The following is a 24,842-nucleotide window of genomic DNA, read 5'->3' on the forward strand; positions in this document are numbered from 1 at the left end:
GAGAGAGTCACTGATGGGCTGCCTCCTGCACGCCCCCTACTGGGGATCAAGCCTGCAACCTGGGCCATGTGCCCTGACAGGGAATTGAACCCAGGACCTTTGGTTCATAGACTGATGCTCAACCACTGAGCCACTCTGGCTGGGCAACTCACTTAATTCTTAAAACAACCTCATGGGATAGGTGCTATTATCATGTGCAGTTTAATTTTATTTATTTATTTTTTTGTTTTTCATGTGCAGTTTTATAAGTGAGGAAACTGAGGCACAGAGATATTAAATAACTTAATCCGTGGTCAACACAGCAGGTAGGGGGCAGAAGCAAAGCTAGGCTCTGGAGTTCATCTTTTTTTTTTCTTCAAAAAAATATATTTATTGATTTTTTACAGAGAGGAAGGGAGAGGGATAGAGAGTTAGAAACATTGATGAGAGAGAAACATTGATCAGCTGCCTCCTGCACACCTCCCACTGGACAGGGCTCAGTGACACTTCTTGACTGCCAAGGTCAGGCCAAAACCAGCACTGTAGCACCCTTGACTTCTGTCCTTGCTTCATTGTTCCAGACTTGGCCCTGGTCCTTCCTGACTTTCTGTCTCTTCTGTGTCTCTCCCATATTGACTAACCTGGACCTTCCCCTACACCCAGGCACGACACTGTACTGCCTGATATAAGGGAGGTGGAGGGCTTTTCAGGGAACATGGGAAAGAGGCCACACACACACACACACACACACACACACAGACGCAATTACAAACTCTGACCAGGACTGTGACCATAAAGTACTGGGACACCAAAAGAGGAATCTGACTGTTAAGCCCAGATTTCAGGATCCTCAGTAGACCACCAGGGAGCCAGCTGAGTCCGGTGCAAAAGCAGAAAGAGTCTTTATTCGAGCTAGCTCGGGCTCCCCGACCACACTCGCTGACACAGCGGTAGGGGGCAGAGAGAGCTAGCCCTGTGGGAAGAGGGGTTTTATAGAGGGGTTGGAGTAAGGGGAGGAGAGAGGACTGTGGGCCCTACCGATTGGCCAGGCACAAGTCTGGGTCTTGTTACACAGGATGTGATTGTGTCTATGGCGCGCACTTCCCTTGATTGTCATTGGTTAGTTTTCAGGAAGAAGCTCCTTGCTGAGCACATGGCTAATGGCTGCTGCCCAAAAATGGAGGATCCGGGGTAAGATGGAGGGCGTAGCCCTCGCCCTTTCACTGACCTGGTCTAAAAGAGGCCACTTTTAGGAAGTGATATTTAACCAGAGAAGTAAAAACCAGACAAAAGCAACATGGGCATGTGGAAGAATCTTTCTTAGAGGGAATAACATGTGAGAGCTTAAACAATCTTAACAGCTCACTGAGATCCTAATGCAATCTGCTTAGGACCTTCCTCCCTCGAGAGATTAACCCAGCACATCCCCATAGCTTGATTTTTATTCTCAAGCAAGTGACATCACTTCTTTTTCCCTTGAGTTTATGGCAAGCCAGGTGATGAAAGAGGTCATCAGAGGCCTGCTGGTTGACTCTTGAGCTGGACCTGGGCTCCTGACCCAGGCAGTCTGCAGACCACGACTGGACAAACATCACTTTTTAAAAGTTCCTACAAAAAAGATTTGATGTCCGAGAGGAGACACAAGCCGGTAGAGTGGTTACCTCTGGGAAGGGAAGCAGGAGGCCTGAGGGCACATGAGGGCAGAAACTTGCCTCTCACTGTGTTCGCTTTTATACCTTTTGAATTTTGTACCCCATGCATGTGCATGTACATGTAGATGGATAACATGTATATGCATGTATGTACAAGTTAACCATCTACATAATAAATGTACATTTATTTGAGAAAATAAATTTTAAACGTTTAGAGCATTTTTCAGGTTCAAGTTCGAACACCAAACGCCCCACATAGGACCATTCCTGGTTTCTTTGGGGAGAATCGCAGAGGGTGACCAGGGACCCCCAGGAGAAGGGGACGGAGAGTCACCCAATAAACCTCTCCCGTAGGCGTGTTACCCAAGCTGGGTGAAGGGTGGCAGGTCCTGAGCTGTGACTGTTTCCCTTAGGGGAGATGCCGGAGGATGCCAGAGATGTTAAAACCAAGCAGAGCAAGACAAATCAACACCCAGTGCACAGGGAGGGGAGGGAGCAGCAGGGCCGCATACCTGACGAAAACGGCCTGGAGGTGTGTGGCAATCCCAGGACTCGGTGTTCCCTGCCTCCAGTGTCAGTTCCTCCTGGTGAAGGCCGTATCTCATTCATCTTGTGTGTCTGGTGCCTATGCCCAGCCCTGTTTATGAGCCAGATGCAAATGCCCAAGGAAAGAACACTTCTCACAGCCCCGCGCCCGGCATCGGCGTCACTGCTGCCACCCTGTCAGGCCCCAGCTCCCAAACCGCCTTCCCTTCTATTCCAGTGGAGCTTCCCACAGTCCCATGAAACAGGCATGACTATTCTTTCTTTTCTTTTTGAAAGATGTAAGTTTTTTTAAAAAAATATATTTTTATTGATTTCAGAGAGAGAAAGGGAGAGGGAGAGAGAGAAACATCAATGATGAGAGAGAATCCTCGATCGGCTGCCTCTTGCATTGAGCCCACAACACCGGCATGTGCCCTTGACCGGAATCAAACCCGGGACCCTTCAGTCCACAGGCCGACGCTCTGAGCCAAACCGGTTCGGGCTCTAGGTAATCTTTTTTTTTCTTTTCTTTCTTTTTTTGTTTATCCTCACCCGAGGGTATTTTTCCATTGATTTCTAGGGAGAGTGAAAGAGAGAGAGAAAGACAGAGAGAAATATCGATGTGAAAGACACACATCAATTGGTTGTCTCCTGCATGAGCCCGGACCGGGGCCCTGGGCTGGGGAGGAGCCTGCAACCAAAGTACGTGCCGTTGATCAGAACTGAACTTGTGGGATCCTTTGGTCTGCAGGCCGATGCTCTATCCATTGAGCAAAACCAGCTAGGGCTAGTCTTTTTAAAATTTATACTCATTGTTGTTGTTTTTTCAAGTTTGACTTGAACTTAATTTTATTTTTTACATTTTTTTTATTGATTTCAGAGAGGAAGGGAGAGGAGGAGAGAGAAACATCAATGATGAGAGAGAATCATTGACTGGCTGCCTCCTGCACGCCCCCTACTACTGATCGAGCCCAATCACAGGGAACCCAGGCATGTGACCTTGATAAGAATCAAACCCAGGACCCTTCAATCCACAGGCCGGTGCTCTATCCACTGAGCCAAACCAGCTAGGGCTTGAACTTTATATTTTAAAAATTAAATCTTTATTGTCGGAAGTATTACATATGTCCCCTTTTTTCCCCATTGACTCCTTCTAGCCCACCCTCTCCCCCCACCCAGGCCTTCACCACACTATTGTCCTTGTCCACGGGTTCTTTGGTTAATCTCTTCCCACCCACTCACCCCCTTCCCTCTGAGATTCATCAGTCTGTTCCATGTTTCAGGGCTCCAGGTAGTCTTGAGGGACCATTTCTTCTCTACCACTCAGGGCAGTAGCACAGAGGTTTCTTGGTTCTGCATCTTGACACCCAGGGACTCCAGCATGGCTGCCCTGGGGAACTGGTGTTAGCAAATCCTCACTTAGCTAACTTTCCCTTCCTTTCCTTTCCCTTTTCCTCACCCTCAGAGCAGGCAGAGGCACTCACAATCACAGAGAATTCTCCTAGGAACTGAAATCACAGGTCACAACACTTCTGTAAGGCAGAAGATAGCCTCATCCCCACTTCAAAGCCACAAGAGTTTTCCCATTTTGATAAAGCTGGTGAGGCAGGGTGTACAGTGGAGCCAGCACTGACTGGCCTTAAGGACACAACTCTGGAGACAAGTCCTAGCTCCATTGCAGGCCACAAAAGTTTGAACAAGTCATGAAATCTTTCATAAGCTGGGTCTTCACATCTTTTAAACAGCTCACAGTGTTATTAAGAGGGTTGAATTAAGGAGGATATTGTGGAGACAACCAAGATGGTGGTGTAGGTAAATGCTGATACTCGCGCCGGTACTAGCACCAATCTACCTTGCTTCACAGCTGGCCTCGTCTCCTGCACAGCAGCTCTCCCACTTTAGTCGCAGCTGGTCCTCACAGCCAATTGGCCTGGAAATCAACTCCTCCCAGAGATGCCAATAACAATGAAGGCTCAACTACAAGACTGTTCACACAGTCCACACAGGGGCCCACCTACAGTGCCCAACTCAGGGGACTAGAGAGGCTGAGCCAATGGCCCTATGGGACACCTACTACACAAGGCCACTCTACCAATTCCAGGCGACATAGCAGCTCTACCTAATACATGGGAACAAACATAGGGAAGCAGCCAAAATGTGGAGACAAAGAAACATGTCACAAATAAAGAAACGGAAGCAAGCAAACTACTGGATACAGAGTTCAATACCATGGTTAAAAGGTTATTCTAGGATCTTCATGAGACTTTCAAGGAACTCAGTGAGAATGTCAAAGACATGAAAAAGGACCAGTCAGAAATTAAGCATATACTAACTGAAATAAAGAACAATTTTAAAAAAAAATTTACAGGGATTCAACAGTAGAGTAGAGGATTCTGAGAATCAAATCAATGATTTGGAATATGAGGAAGCAAAAAACATCCGATCAGAAGAGCAAAAAGAAAAAAAAATGAAGACAGTTTAAAGAGCCTCTGGGACAATTTCAAGCGTACCAACATCCGCATTATGGGGGTTCCAGAAGGAGAAGAGAGAGCCAGATATTGAAAACCTATTTGAAGAAATAATGACAGAAAACTTCCCCTACCTGGTGAAAGAAATAGACTTACAAGTCCAGGAAGCACAGAGTCCCAAACAAGAGGAACTCAAAGAGCCCCACACCAAGACACATCATAATTAAAGTGCCAAAGGTTAAAGACAAAGAATCTTATAGGCAGCAAGAGAAAAGCAGTTAGTTACCTATAAGGGAGTGCCCATAGGACTGTCAGCTGATTTCTCAACAGCAACTTTGCAGGCCAGAGGGGGGTGGCAAGAAATATTCAAAGTGATGAATAGCAAGGACCTACAACCAAGATTACTCACCCAGAAATGCTATTTAGAATTGAAGGTTAGATAAAGAGCTTCATAGACAAGAAGCCTGTATTACATGAAATATTTAAGGATATTCAAGGAGGAGGAAGAAGGAAAGAGGAGGAGGAGGAAGAGAAGAAATATGAAAAATAAAATGGCAATAAATACATATATGTCAAAAATTGAATCTAAAAATCAAAATAAATGAGCAAGGAATCTAATAAACAAAATAAACTGATGAATAAAATAGAACCAGAAGCATGGAAACAGAGAACAGACTGATGAATCTCAGAGGGAAGGGGGACAGGGGAGGTGGGAAGAGATTAACCAAAGAACTTATATGCATATATGCATTACCTATGTGTTGTAGAAGACTGAAGAAACCCAAGCGACGCTTAGAGAAATGGAGTTACACAGCTTTATTACACCGGCGGTCTCAGAGGAGTTGCCTCCAGAGTCTAAGTCAGTGGTTCTCAACCTTTTGGCCCTTTAAATACAGTTCCTCATGTTGTGACCCAAACATAAAATTATTTTCATTGCTGCTTCATAACTGTAATGTTGCTACTGTTATGAATCGTAATGTAAATATCTGATATGCAGGCCAAAACCGGTTTGGCTCAGTGGATAGAGCGTCGGCCTGTGGACTGAAAGGTCCCAGGTTCGATTCCGGTCAAGGGCATGTACCTGGGTTGTGGGCACATCCCCAGTAGGGGATGTGCAGGAGGCAGCTGATCGATGTTTCTCTCTCATCGATGTTTCTGACTCTCTATCTCTCTCCCTTCCTCTCTGTGAAAAATCAATAAAATATATTTAAAAAAAAAAAAAAATCTGATATGCAGGATGGTCTTAGGTGACCCCTGCGGAAGCGTCGTACAACCCCCAAAGGGGTCACGACCCACAGGTTGAGAACCGCTGGCCTAAGCAAACCAATATGGTGGAAGCCCTCCTTACCCTTTGGTTTCTTTTGTCTCCCAAATATGGATGGGGACTTCCGGACCTCTCGTGGGCTTTGCAAAAAGCCCCGTAGGTTGGGATGGGGGCGTTGAGGCCATATCTAAGGGCCTGGCCTGGCGCCAGCGCTGAAAACCCCCTCTGGGGGTTGTGTACTGTTACTTAATGATAGGTTATCAAGAATGTACATTAGGTTACTGGCACAGATTCAGATTGCTAGCCCCCCAAACATCAGGGTTACATGGAATTAGCCTTTTAGCCTTCTCGTATGGACACAGACAATAGGGTGGTGAAGGCCTGGGGTGGGGTGGGAACCGCGTGAAAGGAGTTAATGGGGGGAAGGGGGACATCTGTAACACTCTCACAATAAAGAGTACAAAAGAAAAAGGAGGGATCTGTATATGAAATCCCTTTGTAAGCACGGAGGTCATTGTACGGTGTGGACAAGGTAAGTGTGGCGCTTTGATGAGCGCCGTCCAAGAAAGCATAACACCCTTCTTGGCGCTGTTTCTAGGAAATAGTTCCCTGCAGTTGCTACTCCAGAGCTCCCCTCCCGCAGGGCTTCTCTTCTGCTGCCTGCCCAGGCCCAGAGCTGAATCTGGGACTCTCCTACACCAAGGCTGTCCATCCTTCTGGCGTTTCTTTCTACTCACCTTCCTGAATTACTTGGTTCGATTCATTTCTCTCATGCTTTACACCACCTTTGTGCACCTCTGTCTTAAATCCTTCGGGGGACAAAGCAGGCCACAATTAAGTACACGCTGTGACACATAGAAACACTATTTTGCACGCCACTGTTTTGTGTACTTAAAAAAAAAAAGTCATGCTTGTGACTCCTAAGTCATAGTGAAATACAATAAAATCATAACTGAGATGACTCACAAGAAGGAGCCCAACACGCGCCTGGCTTGTGAAAAGGGCCCCGCAAATGCTAATTTCATCAGACATTCACCAAACACTTCCAGGCGCAAAGGCATTAAGCGGCTGCTAGGGTCTGTTGCAGGGATTCAGCCTACACCAGCTTTCTTTCCTCTGGCGTCTTTTGCCGGAGCAATTCCGGGGGGGGGGGGGGGGGTAAGGGGTGAACTGGAGTGCTGAGGTGGAGCAAAGGCTAAACGTGGTGAACCCAAGCATGAGGTGGGGAGTGGAGGAAAGGGGAAAAGGCCGTGAGGCTCTGGACCTGTGAACCCGTGCGGGGGGGGGGGGGGGGTGGCGGGAGGGAGGGAGACTAGAAGTGGGCACAGGGATTTTGTTCTTTTTTAAAATTGATTTCAGAGAGGAAGGGAGAGGGGGAGAGATGTAAAAACATCAATGATGATAACCATCTTTCGGCTGCCTCCTGCACGCCCCCTACTGGGGATCGAGCCCGCAACCCGGGCATGTACCCTAGACCTGGGACCTTTCAGTCCGCAGGCAGGCGCTCTATCCACTGAGTCGAACCGGCTAGGGCCCTAGCCGGTAGGACTGTTGTTCTTTCAAGATGGAGAGAAAAGTCCGATTACCTGATTACCTGCCGAGAAGGAGGAAGGCCCCTGCTAGAGGCTGGGAGGTCTGAGAGCAGCGCGGGAGCCGGGCGGCAGCAGTCCTGGAGGGTGCGCCCCGGGTTCCAAGCGCGGTTCGCCCCCTGGGTCCCGCAGCCCCGGAAGGGAGAAGGGAAGTGAGGGTGCCCCCGCGCGCTCTTGCCCGAGAGGGGGCACTTGTCCGAGAGGGGGCTCCTGTCCAGCCTCTCGCTGCCCCGGACCATCCAGAGGTTTGGGTACACGGCTGGGTCCGCGCGCTCCTTCGCAGACAGACCCCTTCTATTAACTCGGACCTCGGACGGGGTGGAGCCTGGGGGGCTCCGCGACCGACCGAGGGGCACACATTGCTCGATTCGCCGCGCCGGCTTCCGAGTCACTCACGCGGGTGGAATCCCAGCTCCACTTCCCAGCTCATCATCCCCGCGTTGCCTCAGTTTCCCTTTCCTAAAAGTGGAGCTGATAACAGGACTCACCTCTTAGGGCTGTTGTGACGAATAAATGGCACCACGTCAATAAGGCGGCCAGTGCCGAGTCCGTACCGAGTACCCTCAACAGGGCTGCGGGCATTACTGGCACCCTCTCCACCTCTCCGGGGCGCGCGCCAGGGACTGGTCTGTCCCGGTGAGGGTTGGGACTCCCCAGTCGCCGGCACGCAGGTTTGGACTTGCTGGCGCCCAGCTAGGCTCCTCGACAGACCCAGAGGTGGGCGGGGGTTGGTGGTGACGTGGACTTGGGGACCTACCCGAGCTCTCCGGGCCTCCTCCACCTGCCCTGCTTGAGACTTTGCGGTTGGTGCCAGGTGGGGCAATCGGCGGGGAGGCTGCCGGGCTGGGCTCCAGCAGCTCGGCGGGTCCTTCCGAGGCGGCGTGATTCAGAATGACCTTGTGCGGGTGAGTGGCCCGCGAGCGCGGAGAAGCGGGAGGTGAAACTCGGCCGGGCGGGCGCGCCGTCGGAGAGCGCCAGGCGCGGGGGCTGAGAACGCCGGGGCGGGGGAGGCGCTGGTTGGTCTCTAAATTGAGTCCAGCCCGCGCCCCCTCCCCCGCAGGTGAGGGCAGCGGGAAGGGGACGGCGCCTGGGGACGCTATTGCTGTGAACATTTTTTTTCTGTTGAAAAATTCGACGTGGAGGCTGCCTCTCGAGGCCGGGAAGGTGGAAAGGGGCCTTCGGAGCGCAGGATTCGGGTTTCTGGGTGGAACCCGGAGGCTCTGACCCAGGAGGGCTGGGGCGTCTTTCCTGCGCCCGGAAACGACCGCCTCGGGGACTGGGGTCCCCGCGCGAGGGCCGCGGGCTCTGGACGGTCGGGGAGCGGAGGCTGCGTCCACTCCGCGGTTTCAGAAAGCACCTGAACGGGCAGGATTTGGAAAGCCGATTTCCAGCTCCACGCGCACAGCCCCTCGCCACGGAGTGAACGTCTGTGTGTGCCCCGGAGCGCTGTGGAGCCTCTGAGAGTAGCGTGATAATTAACGGAGAAAGGAGACCTGGAGGTTTATCAACTACTTCGAAGGATCAGAAATACAGTTTGTGCCTCTTTATCCCCAAAGTTTATTCCCCTTGTATTTGCCCACACTGGAACAATCATTTAGGACAAGGAAGTCATCTCGTGAAAATATGGCGAGATGATGTTTGTTTTTTATTTAGTTATTTATTTTTAAAAATATATTTTATTGATTTTTTTACAGAGAGGAAGGGAGAGGGATAGAGAGTTAGAAACATCGATCAGCTGCTGCCTGCACACCCCCTACTGGGGATGTGCCCGCAACCAAGGTACATGCCCTTGACTGGAATCGAACCTGGGACCTTTCAGTCCGCAGGCCAACGCTCTATCCACTGAGCCAAACCCGTCAGGGCTGTTTTTTATTTTTTGCCTGGGACGGACGGAAAAGGAAAAGGGAAAGGCTCTGCTGGCTCCCAGGAGGGAGAGAGAGTCTAATGTTTGTTTGTTTGTTTCTTTACTGATTAAGGTATTACATCTGTGTCCTAGTCTGATGTGTTTTGAGCGTTAAAACAAAGCACAATTGATCAATTGGACAGCTGGACTCATACACAAAAGGACTGGGTTTAACTGATGTTTGCTAACTTCATCCCTCTACCGTCTTAAAGCTGCAAGCTGGTGTGACCTTAGGGGAACTAGAGTTCCTCTCTCCAAAGTAATTTCTTTTATTTATTTATTTGTTAATTCTCACCCGAGGATATTTTTTTAAAATATTGTTTTTATTGATTTCAGAGAGGAGGGAAAGAGAGAGAGAAACATCAATGATGAGAGGGAACCATTGATCGGCGCCTCCTGCACACCCCACACCTGCAACCCAGGCATGTGCCCCACCCGCAATCAACTGTGACTTCCTGATTCATAGTTTGGTGTTCAACCACTGAGTTATGCCCGCCGGACAACCCAAGGATATTTTGTCCATTGATTTTTAGAGTGTAAGGGAGGGAGGACGGGGGAAGAGAGAGAGAGAGAGAGATTGATTGGTGGCGTCCCTCCAGCACACGCCCAGGGCTTGGGGTCAAACCCATGACCGAGGTGTGTGCCTGTGCCTGGGAATCCGACCCGTGACCCTTCAGTCCGTGGATGAACGCTCTAACCACTGAGCAAGACCAGCCAGGGCCAAAGAAACTTCTTTTAAACTTTCCTTTGCTTCTAAGTTTACTTTTTCATTCAGAAAATGTCTGAATTTGAAATGGGTACATTCTGTGCCCATTTATTAATTGGTGTCTTGGTTGTTTTTTCTCATAAATGAATTAAGATTAGATCTTTGCTCTCGTAATAGTTCAATTACCATTTTAATTTCAGTGTTGATTTTCAATGTGCAGACATTTTTAAAAGTTTGGATGCAGACACAAACATAAAGCCCACGGAAATCATGAGACTACCTTCCTAGGCAAAATAAAAATCGAGGCTATTGGTTAACTGGCTTCCGCGGTCTGCAGGGAGCTTGACAGCAGGGCCATCCCTACTCAGGTACAGGGGTCCCTCAGGGCAATGAGGATCACCATCTTCTTCCTCAGGACTAAACTGCCCTCCAGTCTCTGTATCTGGACTAGGAGAACTGCTTGGCAGCTAAACAGCTCTGCCTGGAAGGGTCGAGTGGTCATCAGCTGACACAGATGCCTGGCTCATTTCCTTATTTCTCACTGACTTTATAAATTGGACTGTGGCTCTTTCTTTTTTCTTTTTTAATCAAATCTTTATTGTTCAGATTATTACAGTTGTTCCTCTTTTTTCCCACCATAGCTCCCCTCCACCCGGTTCCTCTCCCACCCTCCGCCCTCACTCCCCACCCACTGTCCTCATCCATAGGTGCACGATTTTTGTCCAGTTTCTTCTTGCATCCCCCACACCCCTTTCCCCCCCAAGAATAGTCAGTCCACTCCCTTTCTATGCCCCTGATTCTATTATAATCACCAGTTTATTCTGATCATCAGATTATTTATTCACTTGATTTTTAGATTCACTTATTGATGGATGTGTATTTGTTGTTCATAATTTGTATCTTTACCTTTTTCTTCTTCTTCCTCTTCTTAAAAGATACCTTTCAGCATTTCATATAATATTGGTTTAGTGGTGATGAACCTCTTTAGCTTTTCCTTATCTGTGAAGCTCTTTATCTGACCTTCAGTTCTGAATGATAGCTTTGCTGGATAAAGTAATCTTGGTTGTAGGTTCTTAGTATTCATCACTTTGAATATTTCTTGCCACTCCCTTCTGGCCTGCAAAGTTTCTGTTGAGAAATCAGCTGACAGTCGTATGGGTATTCCCTTGTAGGTAACTGACTTTCTTTCTCTTGCTGCTTTTAAGATTCTCTCTTTGTCTTTTGCTCTTGGCATTTTAATTATAATGTATCTTGGTGTGGTCCTCTTTGGATTCCGTTTGTTTGGGGTTCTCTGCGCTTCCTGGACTTGTAAGTCTATTTCTTTCACCAGGTGGGGGAAGTTTTCTGTCATTATTTCTTCAAATAGGTTTTCAATATCTTGCTCTCTCTCTTCTTCTGGCACCCCTATAATTCGGATGTTGGTATGCTTGAAGCTGTCCCAGAGGCTCCTTACACTATCTTCGTATTTTTGGATTCTTTTTTCATTTTGCTTTTCCGGTTGGGTGTTTTTTGCTTCTTTGTATTTCAAATCTTTGACTTGATTCTTGTGATCCTCTGGTCTGCTGTTGGGAGTCTGTATAATATTCTTTATTTCAGTCAGTGTATGCTTAATTTCTAGTTGGTCCTTTATCACAACATCGAGAGTCTCACTAGATTTCTTGAGGGTCTCATTAAGTTTATCGGCGGTTTCTAGAAAATTCTTGAAAAACCTTAAAAGTGTGGTTTTGAACTCTATATCCAGTAGTTTGCTTTCCTCCATTTCTGTCATTTGTGTCCTGTTTCTTTGTCTCCGCATTTTTTATGCTTCGCTGTGTCGATAGAGTGGCTTTCTGTGCTAAGTGTCCTTTAGGGCCCAGTGGCTCAGCCTCCCCAATTACCTGAGGTAGACACTCTTCGTGCACCCCCTTGTGGTCTTTGTGCACAGTCTTGTTGTAGTTAAGCCTTGATTGTTGTAGGTATCACTGGGAGGAATTGACCTCCAGGCCAATTGGCTGTGAGAATCAGCTGGGAAAACTTCTGTGCTGAAGACACCCTTCTGGGTCAAGACTTGCTTTAGTGGGGCTTTGGTGCTCACTGAGTCTGCCCCCCGAGTGTGTCCCTTATGGATCTGAGTTGTAATTGGCTGGTCCCACTCTGACCACTTGGTACACTGGCTCTTGGATCTAAGGAGGTGCTAATCTAGCCTCTGCCTGAAGCTACCCAGCAGAAGCCAGCTGTAAAGCAATGCAAGTTGCCCTGGGGCCTTGGGGCAGCTGCGGTTTGCTAAGTAATTTTCAGATTACAGAGGGCCGGGCCTTTCATATGCAAAAGCCTTCATGCACAGCTTGGGCAGGCGGGGTCCCAGGGGATCAACAGGGCGGGCAAATCGAGCAGTATGGCTGCTCTCAGTCCTGCCCTCAGAGGCCCTGGCAATCGCTGCCAGCGCCTTTGAGAGAAAGCTGCCCTCGAGTTTCAACTGATGCCAGACAGTCCAATTTCTCCCTGTATGAGTCTGGGTCCCCAGAGACGCGCCTGGAACTGGAGCCCAGAGCTTGAGACTCCCTCCCGATTGAAAAAGACAATCGTGTCCTCAGCCGCCAGCCCTCTCCGCATGCACCTCCGCACCTTTGTATTTTACTTCCGCACCGCACCTCCTCTGAGTCTCGGTATGCTTTTCTCTTTCCTTCTAGTTGTAGAATTTCCACTCAGCCAGCTTCCTGTGGTTCTGGATGATGTCCGTTCCGTCTTTTAGTTGTATTTTTGAAGTGGTTGTGCGAGGCAGCAATCTCCAGTGTTTACCTATGCCGCCATCTTGATTTCCTGGCTCTTTCTTGAAGGTTTCTCAAATATGGTCCAAACAGGGGTCCTCAAACTACGGCCCACGGGCCACATGCAAATACAAATATTGTATTTGTTCCCGTTTTGTTTTTTTACTTCAAAATAAGATATGTGCAGTGTGCATAGGAATTTGTTCATAGTTTTTTTTTTTTTTTTTAAACTATAGTCTGGCCCTCCAGCGGTCTGAGGGACAGTGAACTGGCCCCCTGTTTAAAAAGTTTGAGGACCCCTGAACTAGAATATCAGACCCATACAATTATAAGTTTAACACCCCCACTTAGGCACAAAAACAGTGCAGTTTTACTGGGGTAGAATGTTTGTTGTTATCTGTTGATTCAGCTGTTGAACATTTTATTGGCCATCTTTACCCACATAATTCCTATTAATGACTGCTTTAAAATGCTATCCCTAGCTAGAACCAGGTTTAAGAAAAAGAACTCCAAGCTGAGGCAAATCTGATCACATGGTCAAACTTGACTAAGAGTAAGTAAAAGTCTGTTTTTTGGCCAGTGCTTCTATAACTTGATTATCTTAAATACACCTATCTTTTTTTGAATACCACTTTGGAAAATCAGATGCTACAGAAATATATAACAAAGTAGTGAAAATTCCACCTAAAATTTTTAAAAAATATATATTTTATTGATTTTTTACAGAGAGGAAGGGAGAGGGATAGAGAGTTAGCAACATCCGTGAGAGAGAAACATCCACCAGCTGCCTCCTGCACACCCCCTTCTGGGGATGTGCCTGCAACCAAGGTGCATGCCCTTGACTGGAATCGAACCTGGAACTCTTCAACCACCTAAAATTTTTGTATATATTCATTTTTTTGTTTATTCCACCCACTTATTTGCTTATTTCAGAGCCAGCATCATACTTTTAATAATTATAACTTTATAATAATTTTATTATGTAGTGGTAGCCCAGCCTGGTACACAGCCATTCCTCTTATCTGTAATATTTTCCGTGTTATTCTCATGTGTTACTTCCAATACACTTTAGAAACATTTTGAAATTTTAAAAATCCTGTTGTGGTTTTATGTATGTGATTATTATATTGAATTTATAGAGTAATATAGGGTGAAGTTACACCAGTACAACATTGAATTATTCTCGTCAAGAATAAGGAATCTATCTTCATTTATTTATATTTCCCTAAGGTAGAGGTGACTTGCTTAATGCTTAATTCTTCATTTGTTCAAAGACAGAATTAATACTTGATCACTGCAAATAAAAAAAAATTAAAAAAAAAGAGAGCCGTGACCAGTTTGGCTCAGTGGATAGAGCGTCAGCCTGCGGACTGAAAGGTCCCAGGTTCGATTCCGGTCAAGGGCATGTACCTTGGTTGAGGGCACATCTCCAGTGGGGAGTGTGCAGGAGGCAGCTGATTGATGTCTCTCTCTCATCGACGTTTCTAACTCTCTATCCCTCTGCCTTCCTCTCTGTAAAAAAAATCAATAAAATATATATTAAAAAAAAAGAGAGAATATAGGGATATGTTGATATAAAAATATGTTGAGCCCTAGCCATTTGGCTCAGTGGATAGAGCATCAGCCTGTGGACTGAAGGATCCTGGGGGTGGAGGGGAGGGACGATGTTTATTTCATAACTAGCTACTTTTAGGCCTATAGGGCAATACAATCCTTATTGGCCATTTGTAAGCTTCCCGCCACAGGAGAACAAAAGACCAGGAAAAATTCGCTGGACACCAGGAGGTAGACCATACAAGGAGTGAAAACTGTCCTGAAGGCATCTGATTGCACACCTGCATTCCATCTCATTCCAACCCCACCAGCTCAGCCCCCAAGCCCCACTAATGACAAGTTTCCCACCAGTGACTGCATGTAAGGATGAAACTCCAGCTCCTGGGTGCTGCTGTCATTGACCCAATGTCCCCTTGGCTCGGTGCTGTGCAGCTTTTCCCTTCGGATATCCCACCCCCACCCTCACCCTTAAATAAATTCAGTTTTTCTTTTCTTTTAAAAAAAAATATTTTTTTATTGATTTCAGAGAGGAAGGGAGAGGGAGAGAGATATGGAAACATCAATGATGCACACCCCTCTACTGGGATTGAGCCAGAAACCTGGTCATGTGCCCTTGATTGGAATCAAACTCTGGACCCTTCAGTCCGCAGGCAGACACTCCATCCACTAAGCCAAACCAACTAGGGCTGATTCAATTTTTCTTTATCCACTGAGATGGCTACTTAGCCTGCCCACATGCACCATCCACCAAGTTCACCTTCTAGCTACTCTAATAAAATCTTACTATGACAAGGACAGGTTGAAAAACAAAAGACAAACTGGTTTGGCTCAGTGGATAGAGCGTCGGCCTGTGGACTCAAGGGTCCCAGGTTCGACTCCAGTAAAGGGCATGTACCTTGGTTGCGGGCACATCCCCAGTGGGGGGTGTGCAGGAGGCAGCTGGGCAATCTCTCTCATGGATGTTTCTAACTCTCTATCCCTCTCCCTTCTTCTCTGTAAAAAAATCAATAAAATATATTTAAAAAAATCTTACTGTTTCTAATAGTTTCTCAATGAATACATTTTCATTTCCCAGTATCCTATATAATAAAGAGCTAATATGCAAATGGTTGTCATGCCCTCATGCCATCATGCTCAGACACTCAACACTGGGGAGAGAGGAATGGGGACCAGCCAGGCACAAATGAGCTTGCAAGAGAGGAATGGGGACCAGCCAGGCTTTGGCCCCAGGGGAGGGACAAGCCACCCTCTCCGCGATCCTGGGTGCCAGTGGCTGCGCCTGCGCCTGTGCCTACGGCCCGGGAGAGGGACAAGCCGCCTGCCCTGCAGTCCTGGGACCAGCACTTGCAGCTGCAGCCTGGGCAAAGCCGCCTGCCCACGGTCCCCTGTGGCTGCAGCCAGCCCGTGTGAAGCCAGCCCGGGTCCTGGGTGCCTGTGGCTGGCCAGAGGGAGGGAAGCCTGGGTCCTGAGTGCAGGGCAAGGCAGAGGTGGTTAGGGGTGATCAGGCCAGCAGGGGAGCAGTTAGGGGCAATCAGACAGGCAGAGGTGGTTAGGGGCGATCAGTCAGGCAGGCAGAGGGGTTAGGGGCGATTAGGCCGGCAGGCAGGCAAGCAGTTAGGAGCCAGCAGTCCCGGATTGCAAGAGGCAGTTGGACATCCCCTGAGGGGTCCCAGATTGGAGAGGGTGCAGGCCGGTGCACGAATTTTGTGCACTGGGCCTCTAGGACAATTACAAAAAATCATGCTTCCTATTCCATTATTGTCAGGAACAAGATAAGTATGCCCACTGCTATCACTTAACATTGTCAGGAAAGCACTAGTCATTGCAGCAAAATTAGCGGATGGAATAAATAAGATGTAACAAAAAGGGGGATGAGAGGCATAATTTTTTTACTGATGAAATAATTGCATACTACAAAACTAACCCTGTACTAAATGGAGAACTGTTGGACCAGGGGCGGGGACAGAAGTCTGTATAAGTCAGCTCCCCTCTGGCTCTGGGAGCACGGTTTCCCTTTCCACCAAGACTGTTTCCCAGGCTGGAGCTGAAGCTGAAATACAATGACGTCTTGCAGGAGCAGAATGGGGCGGACCAGACCAGTGCAGGGCAGCCGGGGCCCTGTGCTGTTTTCACAGCCCTGCTAGGTCACCACGGAGTGATTTGCAGTAAATAGTCTCCTTCTTCTCTACACCCCAAAATAGTTATTCCTGTGGGTGTTGATTAAATGACCATCAAGTCATTTAATAACTAATCAAGAAAAAAAGATTTTAATGAAATGTGCTTTTTTGTGCCCCAACAGCTATAACTTGCTGTGGCTCCTCAAGATGTCCACCTTCGTCTTAGGATTCGGCCTGGTTTTATTTATGTTCAGAAGTGTGTACCTTCATGAAGAGTTCAGCCTCCACCCAGTGCTCCCTCATCCCGATCCGGTGCTCCCTCGTTCCAATCCGGCTGTCCAGATGCCAAAGCTTCTACCCGAGGAACGTCTCCGGTCCCTCTTTTCCTACGATGGGATCTGGTGAGCTATCACGCGTTTCTCTCCCACCGTGGTCTGGCAGCTCCCTTGCTCCTCCTGTGCCCGTCTTACAGATGATTCCCTGCCTTCCTGACCTGTGTGGGTTGTTCAAATGATTCCCTCCTGTGGGACCAGGAGAGGGCTTGGTCTCCGGGGCACAGCCTCTGTTCTCTGCAACACTCAGTCAAGTCCCTTAAAACCTTGGAGGGCCCATTTAACTGCCAGCTCTTTGTCCCTCCAGCCTCCTCTGCTGGTGGAGCTGAGATGCCACTGGCATTTCTGTGATTCTCAAGTGTAAAGAAGTTTGGTGCAGGGGATAAGTCAAGAGAGCGGCTCTTCCTCCCATTCCCCGCTCCTTCCCCTCCCTGGGTCTTGGTCAGGGGCCTCTGCTAATATTCCAGGACAGAGGGTCTGGGAAAGGCGGTTTCCCAGAGGGACACACGTGGGATAAGGTCTCAGGTTCCCCCTCACTCATCAACCCCCCTCCTCCCACCCAGTCATGTTCACAGTCTTCTTGCTTGTTTTAGGCTGTTCCCGAAAAATCAGTGCCATTGTGAAACTAAAGGCCAGGGCTACAACTTTGAGGGTGCCTATGGCCAGAAAGACCTCCCTGCAGTGAAAGCGAGGAGACAGGCGGAATTTGCGCACTTTCAGAGGAGGTAATGTAGACCGCCAGGGCTCTCGGGTCCGAGGAGGAGCAAAAGCTCTACTTTGTCCTGAGGGTATGGGTTCAAAGAGAGAAGGAGGGAGCTGCCCCTCTTGCACGGGTGCCTGGGAGGAACTATTAGGAATAAACCTAGAAAAGAGAATGGAGGAAATAGCCCTTAAATGAAGATTTATAAACTTTGTGTGCATCAAACATCTATACTAATAAAAGCCTAGGTGGTGTCAAGCCCTCGTGCATGACGTCATCACAAGATGGCCGCCACAAAGATGGCCGCAAGATGGCCATGTGCACAGCGGAGGCGGGGCCCGGCAGCCACTCTACGCGGAGAGGCCTGGGGGTCCTGCAGCTCTGTGCAGCGCGGAGGAGGCCAGTCCCAGTGTCTCCGCCGCCTTGCTCAGAGGAGGCAGGTCCCAGCGGAGGAGGTGGGTTGCGGCAGGGGAGGGCAGTTGTGGGCAATCAGGCCGGCACAGGAGGGCAGTTGGGGGGGATCGGGCCAGCAGGGAAGGGCAGTTGGGAGAGATTGGGCCTAAACCAGCAGCCGGACATCCCCCAAGGGGTCCCAGATTGGAGAGGGTGCAGGCTGGGCTGAGGGACACCTCCCCCCACTGCACGAATTTTGTGCACTGGGCCTCTAGTAATAAAATAATAGCATTTGTGATTGAGGACTTTAACTTTGGAACAAGCTGGGAGCCAAGTTACTTAACCTCATAGCACTTCAGTATCTTATATGAAAAATTATAATAGATACCTCCCTCCAAAGCTTATTGTGGGGGGAGCAGGAGGTCCTAATATAAGGTGACAGAAGATTTAACTTTGGGTGATGAGCACATGGTGCAATACACAGATCTTGTAACACAGAAACCCACACCTGAAACCTATATGTTCATGTTGACCAATGCCCCCCCCAATCAATTTAATTAATAAATATTTTTAAGAAGCTTATTGTAAGGTGAATTGTATTAGCATACAGAGAGCTAGTAACTCAAAAAGGACCTGACATATAGAAGCACTGCAAAAATATTACCTACTATTATTGTTGTGATTTATTATATCATCATTCTTTTAAAAAAGTTTTTCATGTATTGATCTTAGAGCGAGGAATGGAGAGGGGGAGAGAGAGAGAGAAAGAGAGAGAAACATTGATTTGGTCCACTTATTGATGCATTCATTGGTTGATTCTTGTATATGCCTCAGATCGAACCTGAAACCTTGGGAGGTCAGGATGACCTTACATAGCCCTTACCTTTAAACTTTAATGAAAAGGTAGTTGTTTTTTAAAGTTGCATTTCCCTGAGTAATATGGAAGCTGAGCATGTTTCATATATTTATTTTCCATTTGCATTTCCTCTTTTGATTGCCTCGTTAGGTCCTTTTCCATTTTTAAATGTTGTCTTTTTCATATTCCCATAAATACTCACTCCCATAGTCTGATCTCTCTTCCAGGTAATCTGGGTGGTGGTATCTTTGGTTAAACTGGGTCCCTCAAGGCTACATTTCAGCCGTGTTACCTTAGTCCAGTGGTTCTCAACCTTCTGGCCCTTTAAATACAGCTCCTCATGTTGTGACCCCAACCATAAAATTATTTTCGTTGCTACTTCATAACTGTCATGTTGCTACTGTTATGAACCGTCATGTAAATATCTGATATGTAGGATGGTCTTAGGCGACCCCTGTGAAAGGGTCATTTGACCGCCAAAGGGGTCGCGACCCACAGGTTGAGAACCGCTGCCTTAGTCCCTCAAAGAGCCCATCTCACTGGATTGTGTTATGCACTTGCCTTTGACTGAAGGTCGTTACCACAACAAAACCATTTGAAAATCATCACTGTGTTTGCTCTGAAAATATGGGGACAGCAACCACTCGCTTACACCGTTTCCTGCGATACACTTTATGTTCTGGTGCAGAGCCAGGAAAAGTCTGACTTCCCTCCAGGAATTGGTCTCCTCTGCCCCTTTAAGAAGACCCGAGTTCTGACAATCCTTGTATACCCTGGCTACCAGGCGACTTTAAATGAAATCATTAAAACCACAGGTGACTTTGGTGTTCAGCTGCCGCAGCTGTGCTGGCCCCTACAGTCTGGTTATCTTGTTTCTTCTTTTTTGCTGGTCATGATTTTTGATTTTTGTGCGCTTTGTTGTAAACTGCTCAGTTCGTTTGTGGAGTTAAGAGGCTGGGCGTCATGGAGGAGGGGAGGGCGGAGGGGAGATGGTTACAATCTACTCTCCATTTCTCCCCATTGGCCGCCCAAGGCTCGGGGCACAGGCACCACTTTAAGAACTAACCTGGGAAGGGAGTCAGGGCAGCTGTTAACAGTTCCTTTTCTCTGCAGGGAAGGGCTGCCCCGCCCACCGCCCCTGCTGGCTCCGCCCAACCTCCCCTTTGGGTACCCCGTCCACGGGGTGGAGGTGATGCCCCTGCATACGGTTCCCATCCCAGGTAGGTGCGCCCCATCCTGAGTGGACTTGGGCAACTTTCCTATTCCTTCTTAAGCAAAAGAGGGAGCAATCATTCATTGAGTACCTGCTGGGTACCAGCACCAGGCAAAAAGTTTGAAATGATTTCATTTAATGTTAATATCACTGTTTCCACCACTGGCGATCACCTTAGTAGCTGTGACCTCCCCGGGGCTATGAGATGACACCGAAGAGGACAGATATCTGTGAGCCTCAAGGAATCTTAGGACATAATTGGCTTTTTGGTGTCCTACAGCAGTGGTCGGCAAACCGCGGCTCGCGAGCCACATGCGGCTCTTTGGCACCTTGAGTGTGGCTCTTCCACAAAATACCATGTGCGGGCGCGCATGTACAGTGCGATTGAAACTTCGTGGCCCATGCGCAGAAGCCGGTTTTTGGAAAGGAGATAGACCAGTGATGGCGAACCTCTGACACCTCTGACACGCGAACTCATTTTTTTGGTTGATTTTTCTTTGTTAAATGGCATTTAAATATATAAAATAAATATCAAAAATATAAATCTTTGTTTTACTGTGGTTGCAAAGATCAAAAAATTTCTATATGTGACACGGCACCAGAGTTAAGTTAGGGTTTTTCAAAATGCTGGCACGCCGAGCTCAAAAGGTTCGCCATCACTGAGATAGACGGAAACAAGTATACAAGACAAGTGTGGATGGGAGAGTTGGAAGGGGTTGACCTCAGCGAACGTAACAATGTAGCTCTAAGTTTTGAAAAAAGGTTGTGTGCTCTCTCTTTGTGAGTTTTGGAAAGGTAGGTATATTTATTGCCATCTCTCAGGTGAAGCTGAGAAATTGACTAAATTGCCTATACTCTTAAATGGTAGACTTGGGATTTGAATGTAGGGGTTTCTGTTTGTTTAAACTAACTTTCAAGCCCATGATTTCCTCTCAGCGCCATTTTGTGATTAAGAAAAAATAACATCAGAAGTGTGTTTTTTGTAGTAAGTTGGCAAAACCACACCATAGGAAGGAACCAAGGCCGAAGCAAGATTGTAAAGATGACCTCGTTGATCAGAAAGCCAAGTGAGGTTCTTTTGTTTTTGAGTAGCTTAAGCAGAATTTGTAAACCATCAGTGGCTATGAGACAGAGGAGCTGACTGCTGAGGAAATATCCTGGCTGTAGTCTAAATGCTAACTGACCCTGGCCTCTGGAGGTGCAAAGTCCAAGAAAGATTCAGGGTAAGTTAGTTTAATGAACTTACTCTAGATCCGTGGTCGGCAAACTGCGGCTCTCGAGCCACATGCGGCTCTTTGGCCCCTTGAGTGTGGCTCTTCCTAAGCCTTAGGAGTACCCTAATTAAGTTAATAACAATGTACCTACCTATATAGTTTCAGTTTAAAAAATTTGGCTCTCAAAAGACATTTCAATCGTCGTACTGTTGATATTTGGCTCTGTTGACTAAGGAGTTTGCCGGCCACTGGCCTACAGCATCTTGGGAGCAGGCAAAGCGCAGGCCATCTCCAGGAATTAACACTCCTCAGCTTGAGGGCCTGGCTGATCCAGGGTGCTTACTTGGACCCCCCTTGGGGAGTGGTCTGCACTGGTGCTCCCAGGCCCCCCTCACGCAGGGTGGAGGTGGGGAGAAGTGCAGGGGGGTCGGCATCAGACCTGAGGAAGGAAGCGTCCATGCGGGGCCTGGCTCTCTAGGTACCTGCTGCACACACAGGGCCCCTGACATCCCCATCCTAGAGGAAGAGCTGATGGTTGAGGGGGGCTCTGGCCCCGAGACAAGCAGCACTATTTTCTAGAAGTAAAGTAACTATTTGTGTTTTAAACAACTAAAAAGCTTTTACACACTCCTCTAGTCCAGCAGCACAGCACTGTGAGGCAAATGTGATTTTGCCAATTTCCCAGATGAGCTTAGTAAGTGCCCTATGGCCACAGACGAGGGTATGTTTGAAGGAGAACTTGAACTAGTCATATTATAAGATGCTAAAGCAAATACACTTGAGGTTCATTGTTAGTGTTTTTGAATGGTTATTTAAAAATAATATGACACTGGATGATTCATGTTTTATTGTGGTAAAGTATGCCTAACAGAATTTACTATTTTAACCATTTTAAGTGCACAGTTCTATTGCATTGAATACATTCACATTGTTCTGCAGCCGTCACCACCATCCATCTCTAGAGCTTTTTCATCTCCCCCCTGGAACTCTGCACCTATTTAACATTACTTCCCCTCTCCCTCCAGCCCCTGGCAACCACCATTCTACTTCCTGTCTTGATGGGTTTGACTACTCTAGGTGCTCCATATATGGATGATTTATTATTCTTATTTTTTTAATGATTTCAGAGAGGAAGGGAGAAGGAGAGAGAGATAGAAACATCAATGATGAGAGAGAGTCACTGATTGGTTGCCCCCTGCATATCCCACACTGGGGACTGAGCCCACAACCTGGGCATGTGCCCTGACCGGGAATCGAACCATGACCTCCTGGTTCATAGATCGCCGTTCAACCTCTGAGCCATGCTGGCCGGGCAGGCTGGTTCATTATTAACTCATTGCTTCCTTCCCTTCAGTAACAGATACCTGGAAGGGACTGGATTAATTCACAGCACCCATCCAAAGCTGAGGGTGGCATCAGGGGTTTTAGAACCGCTGGAAGGACCTTGGAAAGCGGAACCCTGGGGAGAGGGGAGTCTGCCAGCAAACACCCTGGGTAGGAGGGAACACTTGAAGGGACTCTGGAAGGACATGGAGGCAGCTAGGAAGATGTGAGCCTCAGAGAGCCCATGGAATCCTCCCAGATGACTTTTTGTTTTGTTTTCCTTTTCCCTGTGTCCTCCAGGTCTGCAGTTTGATGGACCCAGTGCCCCCAACTATAAGGCAAGAGCCCCCCCCCTCCCAGTCCCTTTGCGCACTTGGCATCCTGTCCTTGGCTCACTGCCCAGCCCCCTCCCCCCAGTGGTGGCTGGTCTCGGATTTTGACGGAGCCCCCATCCAGATGAAACATCAGACACGAGTCTGAGGTGAGGGGGGAGGGGAGGGTGCCTATGCAAGGCCCACTTTTTCCAGCCGAAGGAGTGGCTGGAGTTCCAGGGAGGCCTTCCGAGACCGCGCCAAGGCACTGAGCCACCGCCAGTGCTGCTGCTTCCGCTGCCAGAGGACGCTGCTGCCACAGCCATGGCTCCGGCTCCTGCGTTGTGTTGCCTCTGCCAGAGCTAGCGCCTCTGAGATGGAAGCCCTGTGCCCTGCCCGCTTTCCCCACTTAACAGAGCTCCAAATCAAGGTCTCTGCAAGTACATCCGACTGGTGGGACATAGATCACATCAAGAGCCCTAATTAAAAAGGAGCCTGGGAAATGTAGTTTTAGTTTTCTCACCTCTGTCTGTTAAACAGAGGTTGGAATGACTAGAAGCCTCCTCTGTCCCCACCCCCAGCTACCAGTAAGCCCTCTGCCACCTGCTTCTGTCACTTTCTCAGTTCTCTGTTACCTTCTCTTTTTTAAAAATATATTTTATTGATTTTTTACAGAGAGGAAGGGAGAGAGATAGAGAGTTAGAAACATCGATGAGAGAGAAACATCGATCAGCTGCCTCCTGCACATCTCCTATTGGGGATGTGTCCGCAACCCAGGTACATGGCCCTGACCAGAATCAAACCTGGGACCTTTCAGTCCTCAGGCTGACGCTCTACCCACTGAGCCAAACCGGTTTTGACCTCTGTTATTTTCTTATAGCACTTATCTGTACCTGAACTACCTCATATGCATCGTGATATGCTTATGGCCTCTCTTCCCCAATCCTATATAATAAAAGCCTAACATGCAAATTGACCAAACAGGGGACCAACCAGTGGAATGACTGGTAGCTATGATGTGCACTGACCACTGGGGGGCAGATGCAAGCTGCCCCCAGCCCATAGGCCCCAGGCCAGCCAAGGCAGGTGCAGCGGGGTGGGCCCCCAATTGCCCCGCCATTCACCCCACAGATCGGCCCTGATCGCCGGCCAGGCCTAGGGACCCTATCCATGCATGAATTTCATGCACCAGGCCTCTAGTAGACTATAAGCTTCTTGAAGGCAAGGAATCTGTCTTATTCACAACTTTCCCCCCTGTGCCTGTAATTTGGATCTCAGAATATATATTCATTGACTGACTAAAGTGCTTTCAGCAAGGCCCTAGCTGGTTTGGCTCCGTGGATAGGGTGTTGGCCTGCAGACCAAAGGGTCCTGGGTTTGATTCTGGTCAAGGGCAGATTGGCTGTAGGTGTGAGGGAACTGGCAGAACAGCAACAACTTCCACTTGGGTACTTGAGTAGTTGAGCGGATGAAGGTGCCATTCACAAGGCAGGGAGAGGCTTATAGAGAGAAATCAATAGTTCCATTTTGCCGAAACCGGTTTGGCTCAGTGGATAGAGCGTTGGCTTGTGGACTGAAAGGTCCCAGGTTTGATTCCAGTCAGGGGCATGCACCTGGGTTGCGGGCACATCCCCCAGTGGGAGATGTGCAGGAGGCAGCTGATCGATGTTCCTCTAACTCTCTATCTCTCTCCCTTCCTCTCTGTGAAAAATCAATAATATATATATATATATATATATATATATATATATATATATTAAAAAAAAAAAGTTCCATTTTGAAGATATCAGTTTGATTTGCTTGTGAAACTTCCTAGCAGGGCAACCAACCAGACACTTGGATCTTAGAAAGAGATGAACTGTAGACACAAATGTTGAAACCATCAGTTTCTCACCTCTGGTATTTAAAGCCATGGGAACGGATGAAATCTTCTAGCAAGAAGGTGTTAGAATAAGAAGGCAAAGAGTGCAGAGTCAAGCCCTGAAAAGTTCCATTC

At 47.9% G+C, this 24,842-nt stretch overlaps 1 protein-coding gene across 3 annotated transcripts in view; it reads left to right on the forward strand.

Moving 5' to 3' along the window:
- Positions 1-8,226: 8,226 nt before the first annotated feature.
- The window catches only part of B4GALNT2 (beta-1,4-N-acetyl-galactosaminyltransferase 2), a 28,174-nt gene continuing 11,558 nt past the window's right edge, over positions 8,227-24,842 (forward strand). The window contains exons 1-6 of one of the 3 annotated variants that reach the window (XM_036342021.1): positions 8,266-8,382; positions 9,454-9,639; positions 16,687-16,905; positions 17,430-17,561; positions 19,899-20,005; positions 22,836-22,873. In XM_036342021.1, the coding sequence (XP_036197914.1) occupies positions 16,712-16,905; positions 17,430-17,561; positions 19,899-20,005; positions 22,836-22,873 (471 nt within the window). In that variant the 5' untranslated portion in view covers positions 8,266-8,382; positions 9,454-9,639; positions 16,687-16,711. Of the gene's footprint in view, positions 8,383-9,453; positions 9,640-16,686; positions 16,906-17,429; positions 17,562-19,898; positions 20,006-22,835; positions 22,874-24,842 lie in introns of all 3 variants that reach the window. The other 2 variants (XR_004973043.1, XM_036342020.1) reach the window with 2 other exon arrangements.

Source organism: Myotis myotis, unplaced genomic scaffold (genome assembly GCF_014108235.1).
Source record: "Myotis myotis isolate mMyoMyo1 unplaced genomic scaffold, mMyoMyo1.p scaffold_m19_p_17, whole genome shotgun sequence".
NCBI classification, from domain to species: Eukaryota; Metazoa; Chordata; class Mammalia; order Chiroptera; family Vespertilionidae; genus Myotis; species Myotis myotis.